At 31.4% G+C, this 22799-nt stretch overlaps 1 protein-coding gene across 2 annotated transcripts in view; it reads right to left on the bottom strand.

The window, feature by feature from the left end:
* LOC108908675 (influenza virus NS1A-binding protein) overlaps window positions 1–18411 on the bottom strand; it is a 38738-nt gene extending 20327 nt beyond the window's left edge. The window contains exons 1-2 of one of the 2 annotated variants that reach the window (XM_018712789.1): window positions 18292–18411; window positions 17942–17975 (exon numbers count right to left, since the gene is read on the bottom strand). In XM_018712789.1, coding sequence (XP_018568305.1) covers window positions 17942–17963 — 22 coding nt within the window. In that variant the 5' untranslated portion in view covers window positions 17964–17975; window positions 18292–18411. Of the gene's footprint in view, window positions 1–3165; window positions 3235–17941; window positions 17976–18291 lie in introns of those variants that run through there. The other variant, XM_018712790.1, reaches the window with a different exon arrangement.
* Window positions 18412–22799: the final 4388 nt, after the last annotated feature.

Below are 22799 nucleotides of genomic sequence, written 5' to 3'. Positions count from 1 at the left end.
TATACCCTTAATTTTGTCCTTATTTTATTGTCCGAGGTATAAATTATACTTTATCGGATAAACATATGGCTAAGATCTCTAAAATATACAGTATTTCCCACCTTCTCTTTAATGTGGCAATTAATGGTTAAAAATTATGGCAACTCTTAGGTTACTACAGGTGAAAAAGCATGCAGACAAAAAAAAGTTCTTCCAGTGCACTCAAAATGTTGTTTCTCCTTGTACATTAAATAATTAAGTATAAATTAGTGGCCATTACTAGAACATGAAGAGGCAACTACTGGTTTTATTCTATTTAAACAATAGCAATTATTGATGCACAGACCAACAAAAAAAATGACATGTATTATAGCACAAATTTTATTAAAAGGTCTTAAAACATGTTTTAATGGTTATTATTTGTGTATTTCCCCTAAACGGTTAAAAAAACATGTATATTGATAGGTACCAATGATTTTATGGTTTAATATATTTCTAAGAACGTGGAAAGTACTTTTTTTTTGAAGCATGTATAACATTTCAAATCCGTTTTCTTCAACCTTTAGCTTAATGCCAAGTAAAGGAAGCCTCAATGAACTTTAGACCTGTCTTGTATTTAGTTATAATCTTATACTGCTGGATTAAATATAAAACGCAGGACCCTATAGCGATGTACATATAAACACTATCAGAACAAGTGGTTCGAGAATTTGTGAGGTACCTATGTCATTGCTCTTTATGTCTACTGCCAAATGTACCTATTACAACTACTAAAGTGACCTACTAATCCGTAAATGCTAAGAACTTAGTTAATTTACTAGATATTGCAAGTGTAACTGAATGCCAGCCGGGGTATGTAGTCAGTGGAGTAGTTGTTTGCCACAATATCATTAGTTAAAAGCAGAACAAGTGGCTTGAAAACATAAATTAACTTCATATACAATTTTAAAATTTGTATATTATAACTTTTTCATCTTTCTAGGTTTGGTTCCATTAAAATGCATAATTGCAATAATATGGGAAAAAACGTTTTTATTATGCTTTTTTGGGCTGACAAGACTAACAAAGTAGAGGGAAGAGTATAATAAAAATAAAAGTATTTGCACTGTGGTGTTTAGGTATATTTTTATACATTTTTATTGGCAGTAAATTATTATTATTGTTTAGTTGGCTTATTTTTAATAACTCCGAAACTATGTAAGACAATTTAAAAATAAAAAGCAAGGCAACACTAATAGCTCAACGCAAATATTTTGTTTTCTTTGATAAAAATAGAAAAAAATATGGTACGCCACTGCTTTTTGGTAAGTTTGAATTTTCTCAGATTTAGCTATTAAAAATACAACTTTTTTGTTATTTACTTTTTCTCCTATCTCGCTTTGTTTAGACAGAAATAAAACTTTTTGTTTCACACAGTTTATTGTAAGATAATAAAAAAATAAACAACACGGTATGGAAAAACAACTTATGTATTGTATAAATAGACCTCTCAAAGGAGCTGTTCGAAATGCCCGCCATTTCGTTCTACACACAAATTATAGCGACGTATCAAAGACCGCCTAACGTCTCTCAATTGATCTGGAGTTATTCTGAGAGCAGCGTTCCGGATTCGTCGTACAAGTTCCTCTTGCGAGTTAACAGCCGTAGAGTAAACTGCATACTTAATAAATCCCCAAACAAAAAAAATCTAAAGGTGTTAGATCAGGCGATCGCGGAGGCCACCCAACTGGACCTCCACGCCCATCTCTGTGGATACTCTGTCTAATTAACAAAACGAGTCTATTCTTTGTTGAAAAGGAACATCGTTATGTTATCATGCTGGGTAGTTAAAAAATCAAGAAATAATTGACCGCTTAATCTATTGGCAAATCCTTGGCAACTCAAAAACAGACATATTCACGGCACACTTTGTAACAAGTAAATAAATAAATTAAGCAAATCTCAAACCTATTCATGAAAATATTTTATTTCTGACTAAACAAAGCCAGATAGGAAAAAAAAATAATACAAAAAGTTGTATTTTTGATAGCTAAATCTGAGAAAAATTTCAAACTTACTAAAAAGCAGTGGCGTACCATATTTTTTTCTATTTTTATCAAGCTGATATCTTGTTGTGACGCCACTGGAGAAAATAGGACAAATTAAATTATGTGAGAAAATGAGTATTATTACTACAAACAAAGTTGCCAAGTTTCAACAAAGTCTGAAAAGGGGTTTTCGTTTTACGAATAAAATATCAATTCTCATTTTAAACTTGAACACTCTATAAATCGAAAACGACGCATCTATACATATATGTTTACATGAACTTTTTTTTAAAGGACTTTTAGTACAAGTTGTGAAAGTCCTGCTACAAAAAACGCGGACACCCTGTATATTTTTATTATTTTTGGATATTTGATACTGCTTATCTCGAAAAATGCTGGTCTGATTGAAAAATCATAAAAACACTTTTTTATCACCTTATCTAGCTTAATATGACTCCACAGTCCGCGTCCGCGAATTTTGTAACACTCTGTATAATTTATAACCTGAATTTTGATTATTTCAATTATTTCTTAATAACAATCCCTTTCTTAGTAATAAGAAAACTAAGAAAATTAGAAAAAAAATCAATGAAAACTAAAACAACGCCAGTTCTAGTTAAACATAAAAAACGATTAAAGTATTTGATTTTCTCTAAATTCCCTTCTATTTTACCGTTTGTCATAGTAAGACGAGTTTATAGTGTCGATTTTCAAGCACACTGTGTATTTCTATCTACGTCTCTTCAAATTTTCAACTAAAATAAATAAAACATTTTGCCCGAACTTTATCTATACTAAATGCTCGATTACGATATTTATTTATAGATATTATTCTGATTGAACCAAACAATCTGAGCCCACTCCATCGCTAATATCCCAATGTCTAAAATCAGTCGAATTAAAAGTGATAAATAGTCTATAAATTTCAATTCCTTTCTCATTCAATAAATCAAAACAAGAAAATTATTTTCTTTATGTTTGTTAATTAATTAATTAAACTTACGTACTTTAATTAAGAGCTAAATTCATTGAAATTACCTATGTAATATGCAATTTAGGTACTTTGTTTGTTTAAAGGCCATTGATATCCAATTTTACAATGCGACAAATATAAAATATCTTTTTAATAAATAGAGGTATAATTTATAACAACACATACCTATAAAAACAGTTATAACGCTAATTTCTCTCTTCAACAAAGTTAACCACACAAATGTGTGTCTATGTATGCATAATTACGCGTTGTCATAAATGATATCACAAATGGTAAGATTATCACAAGTTAAGACAGAGACTGTGATAAGTTTTAATTATCTACTAATTGTAAGTACCAGCCAAAAGTGTTTTCTGTATTAGAAATAAAAAATAATAATAATGAAGATTCCCAATATGCTAACAAAATTATACAATAGACACAGTTCTGAAATATAGTTGAATGGAAAACATATATTTTTAAACAATTTAATGACTGAATTTGATTGGATTCAGACTCAATGAAGTTGATAGTAAATAAATAGGATAGTAGATTACATTCTTAAAAAATGTTACAGTTTTTAGTATACAGGGTGATTCAGTCACAATGTCATTAACTTTAAGGGAAGATAGGAAAAAATGAATAGAATATGAATACGCGATTAATAAAAATTTAAAGGCATATTTACGCTAACAAGTGTTATTTATTTGTTAATAAAAATAAATGTATGTATAAGGATAATAATCTCGATAATAATTGTTTTTGAATGTTAGGGTAGGTTACAATTTAGTATTTTTAGTGGTATTGTTAACGTTTTATTGAATATGATTTTTTAGTATCAATTCAGTTAATTATTCAGTTTATAGTACGTATACTAGAGACTTATTGCTTTTCAAAGAGTAGTATGGTACCTTCCTATTTAAAATGTCAGTGCGGCTAAAACATCACTCATCCGTCCATTGCATTTTTTTAATAAAGTAGGAATCCGGTACATTTTCATTTTGAAACCAATTGCAAAATTCAAGACGATTGGAGAAATCAGCCGTTTCGCTTCAACGTTCGTACGCTCTGTGGTCCGCTGGCGTTCCCGCACAGGAAATGTGAGCGGGAGTTAAGGGGTAATTTGATTATCTTTTAAAAGGTCGAGTAAAATTTTTTTCTTTCGATTTTCCGTTTTTATTAGGCCTTCCAAATACGTGGTTAAATTAATGACGTTATGACTGAATACTATCTTCCTTAGGAATAAACCGTTAAGATTAAGGAAGTTTCAAGCAATTAATTTTTTAAAAATTTGAATAAATAATTCGTCCAGATAATAAGGTTACCCTTTAAAAATGTTTCAAAAAAATGAATGTACTATAAAGCGAGCTATAAAGTTTGTTCTAAAACAACATGTAGATGTTTTAAGAGGCGGTGGCGAAGCAGATTTTATGAAGAAGATTTCGTATAAAATGATTAGTTTTCAATATACAGAGTGTTCACAGTTGAACTCTGGGAATGGTATCTTTTTAATATTTTCGAAACGTTTAAAGATAATAATATATGTATAAATGAAATTTTGCAGGAGTCCTAACCTGTTTATGTCTTCCAATATGAAATTTATCAAAATTATAAAAAAAAAACTATCATAAGCGGGTAAAAAGGAGGTCCGTGATGCTCTGCCAAAATTTTTTGTGGCTATTTTTTTTTTTAAATTTGGAAATTCAAAGTTTTTTACACAAAAATGAATTTGTGACACAGCAGCACAACAGTAATAGTATAGAATTAACAGCAGATAAAACGACGTCAAAGTAATTAAAACAAAAATGTAAATAGTACAAAATAACAAACAAAACGATGTTAATATACAAAGAAAATAGATATAAAATGTTAGACAAAACAAAATTATTGAAATAGAAAAGTACGCTTTATATTTGCAAGTGTGCAATTAAATATGTCAAGCAGATCTATGTTAGCTTAATTGATGCAAGGGAGGACGATTGTAAAATATTTATGCAAGTCTAGGGGACAAAAAATGAATTGTTTGACCAAGCATTCATTCTAGGGATTCTGTAGCTGATCCAAAGATGTTATATGATTTGGAGACCAAATTACCGATGCGTTTTCCAGTTTGGATCTAAGAAATATATTAAATAATATCCTTATTGTAAATATATTTTGAAGCCCTTACTATTACATAAAATCGAGCATAAAATTAATCCCAAACTCTTGTAAACTCACTCTTCTATATTACATTATTATGTTTAGGCAGTGAAAATCAATTTGTGATCAAAAATAACTCCGAGATCTAAACAAACTTTGGCCTATCAAGTATATGGCTATTTACAATGTACTGAGGCAAATGATTATTTTTACGAAAAAAAGACGTAACATTATATTTGAAAGCATTTAAGGAAAGTTGGTTACTCTGTTACAGTTGCTGTTGCTATTGATTATATATGTAGTTTTAGGTAGTACGCATATAGCAAGAACATTAAGAACTTGGGCGATATCGTTAATGAAAAGTGTGAAAAGCAATGGACCAAGTAATGAACCTTGCGGAACACCGGATCTTGGATTAAATAACTCCAATTTGTACAACGGTACTGTACAAATTGAATCCTATGGTAAATATAAGATTTTAGCATATGTACGTAAAAATAGTTTACCAAGATCAAACCTGCCAAATGCTTTGGAGAAATCAGTGTAGATGATGTCCATCTGTTGTTTTGGAACACCCTGTATAAAGTTTAATGCTCAAAATATCAAAAGATATGGCGTAATCTAGTTTCAAAATTATTTTCTACATGCAAAAGAATAAATGAAAGCGTTAGTTTCTAAATCACGTATTCTAATCTGATACCTACAACGCAGCAACAATAGAAAATAACAATAAATTATTAATGGACCAATTTTGCGTTGGCGACGATAAAGAAAGTCGCCGATCCTTTTTGGAGATCGATTGCCCCTGAACTCCGTAATTAACTTATAATACAACATAATCTATGGCTTCATACTTCGTACCTGAATACCGATTATCGATCGAATAGTTGAGAATCCGCAACGTATTTCAAAATGAGAATAAACATTTCTAGAATTTTCGTGTATTGACCAGAAAATTTATCTTAAATTGCTGGGGTTACTCTGTAATTTCTGCGATTCATCAAAATATATCTATAGGCGTATTTTTGAGGTCAAAATAAGACTTTTTTCCTATAAACTTGAGTCCAAAATTTAAAATTTTTCACCGTAAAATTTGAAAATATGGTGTGCAAATTGATAGGGGAATAAACGAACTAATATGAAACGTCAATGTACAGGGTAGCAAAAAAGTTAGGGCCAATTTAAGTTAAGCGTACCCTTATAGGTCGCAGCGTCAAAAGCAATGACATATTTTTTTAGCATCCTAAAACACCTTCGTACCCCAAGTTTTATGCGTACATTCCAATCTATTTCGAAAATATTCCTTAAAAATCGAAAAAAAAAAATAAAAAACTGACACACTTTATATCTAAAACTAAGCATTTGTGGACACGTTCATAGGAAACTTATTTTGACCTCAAAAATAAGCCACTAAATTCTTTGTACTGAATTTTGAATCACCCTGTATACTTATTGCGAACTTTCGTACATACTTTTAAGTATTTATATGATAATACACAGTATATGATACGCAACACAGGAAGCGGGTGGTGCTTTAGATATGCCTGCATCGTATGTGAGACAAATTTTAATACTTAAATATTACCCAAGAATTATTTAAATAATACTTATAGTAGGATCATATTCGATGCAAAGTAATAAATCATTGCCTGTCAAGGGATTCAGTGCCATACGCTCTTAAGGGTTTTAGAAAATGAATAATTTCTTTATACATTATGAAGGGACGAAGGGATCAGTTCACGTCTAGCACCCTTGTTCCTACAAAAATTCCTTTATTCTCATAAACCATTTATTTTAAAAGTTATTTATTATAAATCCAATTTGTTTTTTAAATTCCGCATATGTACTACATTTTACCTCTATACGCGCCACTGTTTACTTGTTTTTTGGAGTCGTTCTGTGATTTACGACCAAGCTCGCCAGGTTAGTATTTGACGTATAACCGACCACTTCGTACACACGATGCACCTGGGCGACTACAGCTAATACCAGAACACAGTGCGTATGCAGCGGTATTTTAGATTTTGCATTCAATTTCATTTTAAATTTGAAATGGTTCATTTTACGCCTCCTAAAAATGATGACACTTTTTGCTCTACTTTGCATCGAATACTAGACGAAATAGCGAATTCGCGTATGAGAGAGGCGCGCGCGCGGCTCATAGCGCTTTATCAACAATTAAAAAACAAGGCTTTAGAATAATGAGATTCCCAAAAACTCTTCAGCATCTTGTAGGGGGATGTTTAAACTTTAATTTAGGTATCTGGCAACATCAAAAATAAAAATTTTTAACCCGGAAATCGGCCGTTGAAAATCGTCATTTTCGCATTTTTAGCAACTTAAATTGTTTATAACTTTAAAACTACCAATTTTAGAGGCATAGTGAGTGCATGGGAACTTTTTTATGTATAATGTGCCAAAAAACCGGAGTGACAAAACCAATTTTTATAATTTGCTTAAAAAAAGTTTGTTTAAACAAATGGGCACCAGATTTCCGACCGGCATCATCTTGATTCATGTTAAGGAACATCTCACGAATCTGAATAAAAAAAAATCGAGTCGGAAAATTTCTCCCAAATATTGGTCAAGCTTGTATACCAAATTCGATTTTCCCTTATTTTATACCCGAACCTATAACAACGGGTTAGCATATTTTTTTAAATTCATATCTAGAAAGTACACACTGTAATTAGCAGGTGTATAAAAAATCAGAATTTTTTATCAACAATTTCTCTCTCAAAATAATTATTGAAAGAACCCCTGTTGTGACATCATACCACCCCTTAGCGGCTAGTTCACATAGTTGGCTGGGTTTCACATACATTATATTGTCCTTTTCTCAAGCAATAATGACGTAAAAGAATGTTGTCCTTTTTGCTAGATACGACCGTATGTGAGAACATGTAAAGGAGTTTTGTCATTTTTGTTAGATACTATGCGTGAGGCAGGGAACAATATGGTATTTCTAGTTATAAAACCCAGAAAAATAAATTTAAACTAACAAAAACCTAAAAAAAGATAATTTTAAAATTTTAATAATGAAAAAATTTCGATTTTTCGAAACGTTAACTAAAATAATTATTGTAGACCCTGTTGTAAGCGCAAATATACAGGTTGTTTGTAAATAAGTGCGAAATATTTTAGGGGTGGTTGCCGAAGTTATTTTGTGAAAAAAGTTCATAAAGGGTTATCCATTTCCAGCTTGCGATAGTAAAGCTCTGCCAATTGATATTTGTCAAATGTTACTATCATCCAGACTGGTATTTGTTTAGTTAAAGGTTTGCCATTTCACAATGTTGAACGTTTTACGAAAGAACAATGTATTAAAATTATTAAATTATGCTACGAAAATGGTGGATCTTCGGTGGCTGCATTACGCGGAAATTATGATTGACATAATCGTCCATCCCAGCAAACAACCACCAATACAGTGAGGAAATTGCAATAGACTGGATGGGTAACAGACATCGTAAGACCTGTGCATCATCGTTTTGCCCGTTCAATCGAAAACATAGCCGCTGTGAATGAGAGTGTTAACGATGACCCGAATCTTTCAACTTCAAGTCGAGCTCAGCATTTGGGCCTGTCATACGGCATATTGTGGGGCCATAATCATCGACTTTTTTTAGCCTGAAATTGAAGATTTTCATCTGGACGATATGTGGTTTCAACAAAATGGGTCCACATGCCACACAACGCGGCCAATTATGGCTCTATTGCGCGAGAAATTCCCAGGACGCGTAATTTAGAGATTCGGCGATGTGGCTTGGCCACCAAAATCCTACGATTTAACGCCTTTGGATTTCTTTTTGTGAGGCTATGCGAAAGACCGTGGTTATGCGAACAATCCCACAACTTTGGAATAATTGCAGGACGAGATACGTCAAGTTATGGCCAAATTATTGCCCGAATTGTGTCAAAAAGTCTTCGAAAATTACCTCAAAAAGATTGAGTCCTGCAAACGGTTCCGTGGAGGATATTTGAATGATATTGTTTTTCACGCATAATGGCATAGCCCAAACTTTATTGTGAAATAAAAGTACCGCCGAAATTTAAATATTCAGTGTGTTTTTTTAAACTTTACTTTCCCAAGGAAAAATGGATAACCCGTTATAAACGTACGTCGAAATATGCTTCGTTTCCGTGTTTAATTTTTTATTTATTAGTTTTTTATTTATTTTTATTAATTATTTCAGAGTTTTAAAGATATTGACTCGAAATTTAAAAAACGCTTTGGGGGGATAAATGTGCATTTTTTGGGTGATCCGAATATTTCTACCTGCACCAGTGGCGTTCGTGTGAGAATGCCACAACCTTTTTTAATAAAAAAGGGTACGCCACTGACTTTTTCCCGTTTTGATTTTTTTTTAGAAATCCGTCATCAATTCTGAATGAAATTGGTCCCTTCAGTTTTTTTCGTAGCATGCACCGTTTTTGAAGAAGAAAATAAAAACATATTTTATTGCACGTGCATTTTTAGTTTTTATTATCTTGTAGGTTGCTGTCAATATTTCTAAATAAAATACAACTATCAAATTTCGAGTCAATATCTTTCAAACTTTAAAATTATTAATAAAAATAAATAAAATATTTAAATTTAAACACCGTATCTTAGAAACGAAGCATATTTCGACATACGTTTATGTGAACTTTTTTCCTCAAACTTTTTTAAATTAGTAGTTTAGCTTCTATTAAGGGGGGCGTTTATACATGCAATATTTTGTCCTGCATTTAAAAAAATCTAAGCAAGTTAGAAACAATATCTCCTCATTGTATCTATTATACAAGTTTTCAACTGACAATACAATCAAAATAAGGGAAAAAAAGTATATTTTAACCTCTAATGTTAATGTTCATATTTGCTCCAGAAGACTACATTTTTAAATCTAGAAATTTTTGCAGAAATATAATTTTCCAAAAAAATTTAATTAAGCCCTTTTTGCACACCAGAGTTTTCAATTGAAGGCTGTGTGGAAAATGTCATCAGGAAAATATACAGTGAAATAGCATACCTTAGGCAACAAGACCATGGATGTGAACGAACGTGATTTGTTTTCCAACAAAGTTATATGTCATGGTGAAAATTATACACCTAATAAATATTAGCATCAAGACTTTTCTAAGAAATAAAACTTCAATATAGAATGGAACTAATTATCACTACAATCACATATGTAATACGTGCAAATCGATTGGTTGCTAATTAAGGTACAGATACCTTTGTGAAATGTACACAATAGGTATTTGTCATGAACATTTTCCAACACCTGTGAAATGTATTGTCTGAAAAAATTCTGGGTATATATTCTAACAGAAATTATTACAAGATAAAGGATGCAAACATAGAAACAAACATTAAGACTAACTAACTAAACTAAACGCGAAAAATTTGCACATAACAATATGTAAAAACGTTAATGTAGATTTGGAATAATTACTTATATCACACACGTCACTTTACTAGACATTAAAACAGCTTTAGAATCAGTACATAAGTATCTCTTCTTACAAAAAGCTAGAAAAATATTTATTACCACATCATTGCGCAAGGATTTTTTAAGGAAGTCGCTGATAAATGCAATTATTAAAATACAAAAATGATCTAGCTATCTCATCATAATCTTTATCCAAAGATATGTACAAGTTTGACCACTCATCTTGTTCGTTCAGATCAAGAAGAGAGTCCGCTATAGGAGTGACAAAGACAGGATACCTTAATAGTAGGGCAGGTATCATCTGTGTAATGCTTTGCATACCGATGTTTCTCCATCTGATGTCAATATGAATTTGATCAAGCTGCAGTTGTTAGAAACAAGAATAAGCTCAATAAATAGGTGTTAACTTATTTGAGTGATTTCAATATATCACATATTGGGTAGGTACGTATTTTTTTTTTATTAATGACCTGTATGTCCAAGAAGTTATTTCTTTATCGTACCAAGATATTTGGTATCAAAGAGCATATCTGACGTCATTTCATGAAAATCTTAGGAAAAGTATTAGAATTAATTGAATTAGCAAATTAGCATAGCTTTAACCGTAACTCAGTAAGGGAATGATTGATGAATATTTTGAGAAGCCTGCTGTGTTGTGGATCTATTTTAGAAACGTCCTGTATTTTGTCTGTTTAATGTTAACTTCATTAGCGCGGGCAGGTGATCGTTTACATGCTGAAACGCATGCCAAGAGCTGATGTTGTTAAATGCATTAAATTTAACTCAGCTAATTTACCACAATAGTACTCAATGAGCATTTAGATTCAATTTGTCCGAGACAAGAATATACTCAATACATATCTGACAGCTCTGGATTTGAGCAGTAGTAACTAGTAAGGTATTTTATTAATTTATTTAACGAATCATTGCATATATATTTTTTTGAATTGCAGAATCCTATTTAATAAAATTTGCTACCTTTTCTAGGATTCTGCTATGGAGGATCCTGCCTATGTCACCCCAAGTCAAGTAATTTGGGTACTTATTGACTTTATTTAATAATTACTATATATTTATGTAACATGGAATTTCACGAAAGAAAAAGATCCTATGCGTGAATTTTTTCTTATAGTTAAACCAATAGCCCAAGTTTCATCAACCTACATCATTTTTTTAACTTTTAACATAGTGCATTGGAAAAATCTGTGGTTTTATACCCTGGTATTAAGACTTTTTAGTTTAAAATGGCAAGGAATAATCTCTTTGTATTATAGATCTACCTGTCATAACTATAAATAAGTATTATCTTAATAGTTATATTATTAGATTTTCATTGCCTTTTAGAAACGCGAAAATTATTATAGCTGAATGCCAGACACTTTGGCGGTTTTACAAATTGTGCAACAAAAACAGAACTTAATTCCACAGGTGTTCAAAATGATTGTGAAATAGGATTTTATTTAAGTACAAGTCCGAGAAATTTGTTAACACGATTTTCATCAACAGTTAAACATTTGATCATATTTTCTATTATATTTTAGTTCTAATAGTGGCAATTTAATAGAGGTTACTGTGAAGGTACTTTGACGAATCCAATTTCAATCTTGCGCCAACAAAGTAAAAAAAGAAATCCATAACATCAGTATCTATCATCGTTAGATCTGGTGCAAAGCTGCAACCGTAGTGTGACAAATCGGAATACCAAAACGTTCACTGCCCTCCATCGTGGAGTGTTTCTTATTTTAATTAGGCGAAGACTCTCACTCTAATCTACTTCACTGCACCTTTTTAAAATCTAAACCAGTTATACACAAATCCATTGGATCCAGTTATATCTCTTTTTTTAATTTTTCAATATCGTTTACAACTTAAAATGTTTGATCAAAGTTACTATGCTTATTATTTTTATACTAATATTTCTACAGTTACAATTACTGATTTTATAGGTCACTCTTTGTAAGTTTACGAATGATTTTTATATTCTATTTTTGCAACAGGCAAAAATATGCTGATTACCCATGGTATTTCAAACCAGATCATAAGAATTAACTACCAATTACGTATAGACTGTAACCAGTGACTTGAATGGGACTGTAGGTATTGTTATTGTATTTGTTGTATTTATTTTACTGCCATCAGTTTCTTCAATATGTTGGTCTACTACCAATTACACTTTTTTAACTATGAAACTTGAAAAGCACAATAATGCCGTGTTAGAGTTTAACGGATTTGGCAGATAACTAAAATATACAAGTTTAAAGTACCATGTTTTTTTACGGGTATACAGTACTGTGGCCTATGATGTACTTGGTTTCCACCCGTCACAAACTTACTTCCCTCTTTCCCTTTTTAGCTGGAAATTTTTGACTTACCCCTGTTGTTCTAGGTCTAGGATCTGCAGAGGCAAAACCGCTATCGGAACCTCCAGACCTCAAGGACTGGTCAAAGATTCCTTCCTAAGTCTGTATAAGTCTTTCCGATATCAATTGAAGAACCAACAGATTGACAGTATGTACTCGGCATTGAAATATTTGAAAAACTTTTTCCCATATTTCATTTAGCCATACCCATATACAGGTCTGGTCGAACTAAACGTGGAGATGGTAGAAATGTATACGTCCAGTTGAAGAATGCGAGCGCGGGCAAAGGAAAACAAACACAGTTGCAGTGGGCTACTGAGCAATAAATCTCAGCAGTTGACAAGTGGTTGATAAATTGGCCAGCAGTGCAGTGCAGCAATGCGGAATTTGGTGTAATTCAGGTAATTTTAATTTATTATAGGCACCTTCAATCATTAATATTACAATTGCGAAAGGGAGAAATAAGAGGGATATTTTGTTTACTAATATTATCACAACATGGCATTTTGGAGGCCTTTTGAAACGGAACAAAACGAAATTTATCACCAATATAATAAAACTGTTTGAGGACATAAATAATTAAAATATGTTGTTGGCCAAATTTTCTACAGCTTATATACAAATTATTATAATTTTTTACCTTTAACAGAAAACTTTTTTAGGGACCCCTACGAAACTCATTAAATTTTATTGCCAGGCGTTTTTTGCATGTTCAACTGACTTCGGAAAGATTTATAACTGGTACATAGGTATAATACAGTAATAACGCGTAAAATCATGGTACTTCAAGTGTGTTAAATATCAGAACAGGCTGTCAAAGCCTTATAACCTCTAAAAAATGTACGCCCTACAAATAGTGTAGCATACGATTTTTATTACTTTCAAATGAGTCTCCGCAAAGTAGGTACATCCCATAACCAAAAACAAGAGCACATTTTAAGTATAGAGTAAAAATAAGAATCATTTTAACATATTAGAAATAAATGAATGTTTTCTATTATTTTTAACTATACAGGAAGTACTTAATCACCATGATAACCCCATGATACACTTTTTTACTTACGTATACTTTTAATATTGTATTACTTTTAATGAATATAATTTTGATGACTGCAGAATTCAATATACGAGTAGGTTTCTAAAAAAATGGTAAATATATTTTTTTATATACACATACAGGGCGTCCCGAAAATCCTGGACAATCTCTCGAATTTGGGCAGGCATCTTAAAAATAACGTCACAAGTTCATACATTTTTTTATTAGATCGATTTTTCGTTATAACTTTTTTATTTCTTGTTAAATTTGGACAATTTTTGGGTAAAAGCTATGTTATTTAGGGTAGATTATACTAATTACTTTAATTTATTAGCTACATTGGGGTTACTAACTACACATACGCCTATCTAATTTTTATAGTTCTCTCTAAAATGTTCGTACTTTTTTAACTAAAAAAAGTGTACTTCTTTAATATCGATGTAAGAAACAATTTTCGAAACCAATAATTAGCGTTTATACTGCAAAATAAGTATGTAGCAACAAATCCCATTTGACACTATGCATTTATTTTGCTAAATAAACAACTCATTATTCTTTTACGGTTTTTATTATTATTAAGATATGTCCTCGCATATGTCGGATATACAGGCTGTTACAAATTCGCTTCTCACTACAGGGATCTTGGAAACGGTAAGAGATACCAAGTAGCTTGAAAAAAAACTGAAATTTTGGAAATCCGTTTTTGTTTCATTTCAGCCTTGTTTGAGGTGATATTGAAAAAAGAAGAACACTCTCATGGCAACTTGTTGCCATCTATCGAATGACATAATCAATTTTTATATATAACGTTTCATCTCTCCAGGACCATCATCAACTTCATTTTTTTAAATACGACCTTTGAAATTTTATTACATCTTTTGCAAGCCTTCATGACCCCCGATATTGTACTGTCTCATCTAGAGTCAGATTCAGACATTTTGTCTCGAAAAATTCATCTTCAACGTATCGTTGCAAAATCAAAATTTTTTTTTATTTCTATGTTTATTGAATTATCGTACAATTGTTAGACGTTGTGAAATCCACTTAGTTATTTAAACTATTACCATCACACGTTACAATAAAAAATTAAGAGTTTTAACCCCTTGCTCATAGTTATTTGTAGGGTTCTCGAATGCTCAAAATTTAAACAAATTTCGATCTATTATTTTTTCAGGATATTCATACAAATACATCTGACATGCTCTTTCACACTTGCGATTGCAGGTATAATAAATTCGCGTCATATTAAGTTTTATCTTCATTTTCAACATTTTACCAAAACGGAAACGTTTTTGAACAATTACTGTAATTTTTTAAAGTATAATATTCATTTGGAGATTTGGTTGTTCATTGTTTTAATTAACTAGGTGGATTTAACAGGGTCTAACGACACATACGAGTTCAATTCAATAAACATATATATATACATTGAAGATGAATTTTTTGAGTATATCTTTTTCATTAAAAATAAGACAAAAATTAAAAAAGGTCTATAATATTTAGGGGGTCAAGGTGCTTTGCTCTCAGACCGCCAAAGTTGCTATAGGTAAATTGGATACATTAATACAAATAGCTTCAAATAACATTTTTTACCCGAAAATTTAATGAAGAATAAAAAAGTTACAATGAAAAATAAATCAATTTTTAATTTCCAACTTGAAAAGGTAATAAAGAGTTAATAAAAATAAACTTGCGACGTTATTTTTACAAGGCCTATCCAATTATCCATATCTAATAGATTATGCACAATGCTTTGGACACCCTGTATATCTTATTACATAAAACGGGGGCTTGTTAGTTAGGCTAGTTTATATCTCATTAAATTATTTAATATACTAAAATATATATTTATTTATTTTTATTTGTGAAATATAAAAATAAATCAAATCCAAATATTTTAAGACGAACAAAGATCCTTTACATTTTATTTATAAATAAATGTTAAATAATCGTACCAGAAATATTACAACGTTGATGTTCATTCTCTATCACGTTTTCGGCTGCTACCCATTATTTTTAGGTGTATTGACATAATGTAAAATATTTGTCGACAAGAGATTTGTTTTGCTTTCTGTGTAGATCAGTGGTTTAAAAACAATAATATTTAGAAGGTGTGTTTATAAATACATTACTTACATTTTATCTCTTCAAAACAATGAAGTGCCAATAATAAACTAGATTGTTCGTATCTCAAAAAACGTATTTTTCCGTTCTCACACGAATTGAGTTCGTTGACAAATAATTTACGCAGGTGAAAGGAAAAAAGTTTACAGCATATTTGAACGATGTTTACGTTTTATAAAACTACCTAGGTATATCCTAGACATTGTATAATCGTATAATGTTTATGTTTAATATTTTGATAGCATAAGCATGTAAACGAATATTGCGATTCCCAGATGTAAATATACAGTATGTTTCAACACAATAGGAATAAGTTTAAACGTTAATATGAGCAAATAACATGTATACTTAAATATGTATGATGATAGAAATACTTATATGTTTATAGTCAAAATCAAAATTAACTAGTAAACATGTTTCATTTTTAAATTAAATCATTATCAGAAACACGTGAATATATTTATATCTTAATATTTCTAGATACTGCAAATGTTTAATGAGTAATTCCAGCTCTAACGTAAAATTAGTAATAAATGCCGACAGGGATCTGTCTCAGCTTAATGTCTTAGCAGCTACTAAAAAATCATGACAGATAATAGGGAACGTGCTCAGAAATGAAATTCAAATCCGCAAACAATGCGAAATGATAATTTAAATGTAGGTATTCATTACCATCTTCATGCCTTATAAGCTTTCGTAAGTGTTTCTTCCGGATACTGACGTGATGCGTCTAAATTTCCTTTTGCTTCGCCGTTTGCGTTATCAATTTCATGAAAAGCTAAGCATTCTTAATTTTGCTCTTAACACTTCAAATCTCAATGGAGTGACACTGAAATGAGGATCCGGGGCTACTCTTATACTGATCTAGTGGATTATTTAGAACAGTTAGCAGAGATAGCAAATCATCAGCAGTCAGTTGGTCTGTTGCAAATAAGAAACCACAAAGACCATTATGACATTCGAGATACTATTGAAAGTACTAGGATTCCTTGGAAAAATGAATCATTGGAACAATTTCAAAAAATAATAGCAATTGCAACGCCTTGAAATTTACCCTGAACGTCATTGCGGTTATTACTGAACCACGACGATTTATCAGATCAACCAAAGCGGAAGACGATTACAAAAATAAACTTTGAAGATTGAATATTAAAAAAAAACACGAAAACGCTGTATCATGGGGTTCCGTTGAATACTTTCCATATGATTTTTATAACATACATATAATACACAGAAACCGCAATAATTCGCTTTTGCAGAATGTATGATGTAACATTTTTAAAAAATGAGCAGGCAATTTTACTGATCTGTAACGTTGATAATTGAAATTAATTTTTATCAGAAAAAACCTTTTGTAAACAGTAGTTTTCTCAGAAAGGATTATAACAGTAGATATGCTTACATTCTCCTTAAATTTCCTCTTAAACACGAGTAGTACATTTAAGTGACTATTTGTTGAACTATTTGCATACATCACTTATGTGATGGGTTGGCAGTTAATATTTATTACTACAGATTATTACGGTTACGTTACAATTCAGCTTTCTTTTTATACCGGCCGACAGTATATAAAAATTTCTCTTAAAACTAGACATTAATTTTGTTCATACACAAAATTGTATGTGTATGAAATCTGACATATTTTTATGACAAGTTCTCTAGACATGACAAAAACTTACATTTTGGTCCAAACCGTATGGGAAATTCTGATAATAATTTAGATTCAAAACATAAGGTAGCTGCATACCTGCTTTTGAAAATATCTGTAGTAGGATTCTTATAACTAGGCACCTAGGTAGCAAGTTTGAAATTCTATAGAACCTCACAACAATATAACAATGACAGTGAAAAATGGGTTTTCTTACCGTTCATGGCTGCCCCGGACATTGATGTGGAATTCTGAAAAATAACACCCGAATTAAAAATCTCAGGTAAACAAACGCATCAGGCTGTTGCACAATAAAGTAAAACTCGTTTCCCGTAATGTAAACCGACAATATTGACCCGTTCGAGTAATGTGAGGCGTAATATTTCCGGAAATCAATACAAATTTGTTTTAAAATTACCAGTTACGTCTAGTTTCCCGGTAAAGTAAATATTTTTAATTAGATGCTAGACATGTGAGCGATATCATAAACGGTAATATTTGCCGCAAACGCACTGTTGTGAAATAAAGAAATATCAGTCGTACAGAAGTAATAGCTAGTCGGCTTACCTGGTCAATTAAAAAAGGTGGAAAATCACAGATTTTCACTGTAAATACACTGTTACAACATACACGTGGTGAAAAATTGCGCTTTTACAAGAGAAATGTGGTCGTACACTTCAACTGCCATATTAAACAACCGCTTTTATGGATCATGCGCAGTCAGATTATAATTTCCACCTTATTCCAGAACAATCGAGTTTTCTAATTCAATTCGTCTCCAATGCTTTCTCGTTTATCTATCGGATAGTAGATGGCGCAATAGTGCAACTGTTAAACATTTTCGGATGCTGACCTTTAACAGAGATATTAATTATTAGATTTTTTGTATTATTCATGAAAATTAAAATAAAAAATAACCGATTTATTAAGTATTATAATGAAGACATCTGTATGGACTTCTACTTATTGTCTAACGCGTGCATCCTTAGAGCATGGAGGAAACACGCTTATGGGGTATGGGCGCCAGTGTAGTCGAGTGACAGAGAGAGAAAGAAATAGTTTGGGTACAATCTTATTCTCTCGCGCAGGCACATGATTGGCAATAACAGGGACAGAGAGCGAGTGAGAGAGCGAGTACCCAAACTATCCCTCTTTCTATAAAGTCTACACTTTTTAACGCGCGGTGAGTAAATTATTCTCACAATAAATAATGTTTTGGGATATGTTAGCGGTTCAGTTGTTACGGTAAGTAATGAACTAATGGCAATAATAATAAAGGCCACTTCCTAATGCCCCGAAGAAATCACGAATTTTACTTCTGTTTTATTTATTTGTTTCACTTGAACTTCACAGGTGTGATTTGAATAATGCAGATGCGTTAACGGTAGCTTGATTATTAATTACCTCTTGTAGGTACTTCCTAAACGACCGACGCTATTAATTTCGATAGTGAAACATTTTAAGACATTATTTCTGATGTACATAGAATTCATAGATTCATATCTTTATTTAACACGTCATTCATTATTTATTTTATAATTTTTAACAAAATATAGAAAATAACGAATAATTTTAATTAAAAATATAATTAAAAATATGCTCAAGTTGATCTGGTTATTTGGTTTATATATCTAGTTATTACTTTTAACTGCAAAAAATATTTTCAGTTCTGTTACAAATGTGCTAAGAGATCTATTAATATTTCATGGCCAACATTAACAGTGGTAAATTAGAGGTTTTGCCATCAGATTTTATGACAAAAATAAATGTTAAATACTTATATAATAATGGTACCAGTACCAATTAATGATAAACATGTGCTTAACCTACATTTCAAATTAACAAAACTATTATTATTTTCATAATTTATAGCCACTGGATACAACAATAACTGTTATTGCGGAGAACAATGCAAAAGATTATAAGTTTAATGTATTATATTTATTAAATATAATCCGGAAATTAGAGAATCTACATGAAACATATTATATAGTTTCTTGAATTAAGAATAAATGATTAATACATTAAAAACTTTTAGGTCAGTTACTTATTTCAAGATTATGATATATGGGGTCTGTTCAGAAAATAACCAAACTTTTTTATTTACGCGCTAATGGAGATATTTAGTGATATGCGGTTGGCAGCATTGCTTTGCGCATAACCTCCTCTGGAACCACATGTTCTTGGATTCTTGACATCTCGTGATATTGTTATTTGAGTGCAACGTGTTAGTGACAATTTTTGAAACGTGCGATTTTCTGAAACAACAATCCAACGTAAAATTTTGCTTGAAGCTGGGGAAAACTTTCACCGAAACGATTCAACTTTTGAAACAAGCTTACGGAGATGATGCTCTGGGTCGTGCGCAATGTTACGAATAGTTTTCACGATTTAAAAGTGGTCATCAGTCAATTGAAGATGATCCTCGACCAGAAAGACCTTCGACTTCAACTGATGACTCCCATGTTCAGAAAGTTAAATATCTGGTGTGTGTAAATCGCTGAGTGACTGTCAGAGAAATGGCAGAAGAAGTTAGCACCTCAATTGGGTTATGAAACCTTGACTGAAAAATTGAACATGCATCGAGTTGCAGCAAAATTTGTTTCTCGTTTGATGACCGACCAACAGAAAGGAAATCGAGTGGACGTTTGTCGACAACTCCGTGAACATTCCAATGACGATGAAACATTCATTCAAAGGATCATAACGGGAGATGAAAGCTGGGTTTAGATAAAAGTTCAATAATCACAATGGATTGGCAAAAGATCTCCACGCCCCAAGAAAGCATGTCAGTCTCGATCCATGTCAAAGTGATGCTCAATGTTTTTTTTCAACATTAATGCGTGTACTGTCAAGACGTTTTACAACGGTTACGTGAAAAAATCCGCAAAGAGAGACCAGAGTTGTGGCAAGACAACTCATGGTTCTTGCACCATGATAATGCGTCCACATACTTAGCTTTCTCAATTTGTCAGTTGTGCGCCAATGTACGATTACTGTCCTCCCTCGTCCTCCTTACTCGCCAGACCTGACTCCTTATGATTTTTTCTTATTTCCGAAAATAAAATCTGTGCTGCTTTCTGACTTTTGACGACATCAAAACAAATTCGTCACAGACGTTAAAGGCCGTTTCAAATAAAGCTATCCAGGACTGCTTCGCGAAATTGAAACACCGCTAGGAAAAGTGTGAAAATAAGGGGGGGGGAGTACTTTGAAGGAGACAAGGACCAATAATGTGTAAAATTAATAATAAAGTTAAAAAATAAAGTTCGGTTATTTTCTGAACAGTCCTCGTATGAATATAACAGATAAATTTCTTTGGCTAGGTATATATAAATAATTAATTCTTAATTCAAGAATTTTTTTTCAGTTTACGGACATTATTAGTAGCAATCAAAAGGAATTTAAATTAAGAAGTCTTCCTTGATAAGTCAAATTTAAATGTCTAATGCTACATCTATGTGTAGTTTAGTAGTTCTATTATCTACGATAACTTTACCTTTAGTAGGTATAAAGTCACTACAAATATAAATTATAGAAAATATATTTAATTCAAGACATTTTTATTTACAAGCATTGTTAATTTTAAACTTGATTTTAGCAAGGTCGTGGATTCTCGATAATTCAAGAACATATACAGAAAAATAGATGACATTAAAAATAAATGTTTCAATAATTTTACTCAAAAATAATTCATTTTATATTTAAAAATATAAGCAGTTTCTTCTGATACCCAAATATGTATCAGGACACTTTATTCCAAAATTATGATCAAACCCAGTACCCACATGAATTTGTCTTTGCATTGTGATGGTAAAATAATTTTACCAGCTACCCGCTGCACTTATTTACTTAAATGCACATATTTAAAAATAACTTGTTTGTTCATGTAGGCGATTCTCATGAATTCAATGTAGTATTATTCGCCTTTTTTCATAAGAGTGATGTAGAAAGTTATCTGGTAGAATAATAATTATTTTGATGACCTCAAACAATTCTTGAAAATCAGAATTTGCAAACATAAAGTCCTAGTAAAAAACAGATTGACAATATTCTAAATATATTTCTGATGTTTAATTAGCAGAGAACTATATTATGTGCAGATGTTTGCAGCGCTGGATTTACACTAGAGGCACTAGGGGCTAGTGCCCAGGCCGGCAACTTCCCAGAGGCGGCAAAATTCGGAGCTTGAGAAAAAATTTTTTTGAGCTATCTTCAAAAAGTATGCATTTACAAATAAAAATAAATACAATAAATTTATATATTTATGTAAAAACATATATGATTACAAAATCATCTATAATTTATATAATTTATATAACAATATAAAATATGCATTACACTATTACGTAAAATTATATATAATAATATATAATTTTTTCCCCGGGTAATTATTTTAGTTCAAACTACGCGCTGCGAAATGCCTAAGAAATTGGTTTTTATAGCGGAAAGTCAAAAAGTATTCTGGAAAATACAACGAGATCATCGTAAAGCTTACTAACTGATAATACAGACAAAATAATCAATTTTTGCAGATGAATTTTAAACAAGTATGAATAAGTAGACTAAGATTTGCATATTATTTTCGGAAAAGAAGTAAATTATCTCCAAAACCGCTGCTACTATTAAAAACCAGCAAGAAACACTTTTCATTTATTTATCGTAACAGTACCTACCTGAATTTTTAACATTATTTCTACAAAAAACCACCAGTAGCGTATTTTTTTCTTGGGAAAACAAAGCGACATCTTCAGCGACTAGCGGCACGCCACTGGTTAATTTCACGAGGTTAATGTTACATTAAATAAAAGGTCTAATTAAGTGAATACGCTGTAGTAAATTTCATCCAAATCGTTTGCCGCATTATGAATATATGACAAAAAAATATTTATTTTTTGGAAACTTGAACACCTTGTATCTCGAATACCACGTTCCCTAGGAAAAAAGTTTACTTATTTTTTGGTAATGAATTTAGTTGTGCAGTTTCTGTATTTAAAGTAAACCCTGTATAAATAGTGTAAATTTTAATAATCATCTGGATCAGAGATTCCCAAACTGTTTTGTCTCTTAGACCA

The sequence above is a fragment of the Anoplophora glabripennis genome, unplaced genomic scaffold (genome assembly GCF_000390285.2).
Source record: "Anoplophora glabripennis isolate ALB-LARVAE unplaced genomic scaffold, Agla_2.0 scaffold162, whole genome shotgun sequence".
Lineage (NCBI taxonomy): Eukaryota > Metazoa > Arthropoda > Insecta > Coleoptera > Cerambycidae > Anoplophora > Anoplophora glabripennis.
This window is presented reverse-complemented; position numbering and strand designations above follow the sequence as displayed.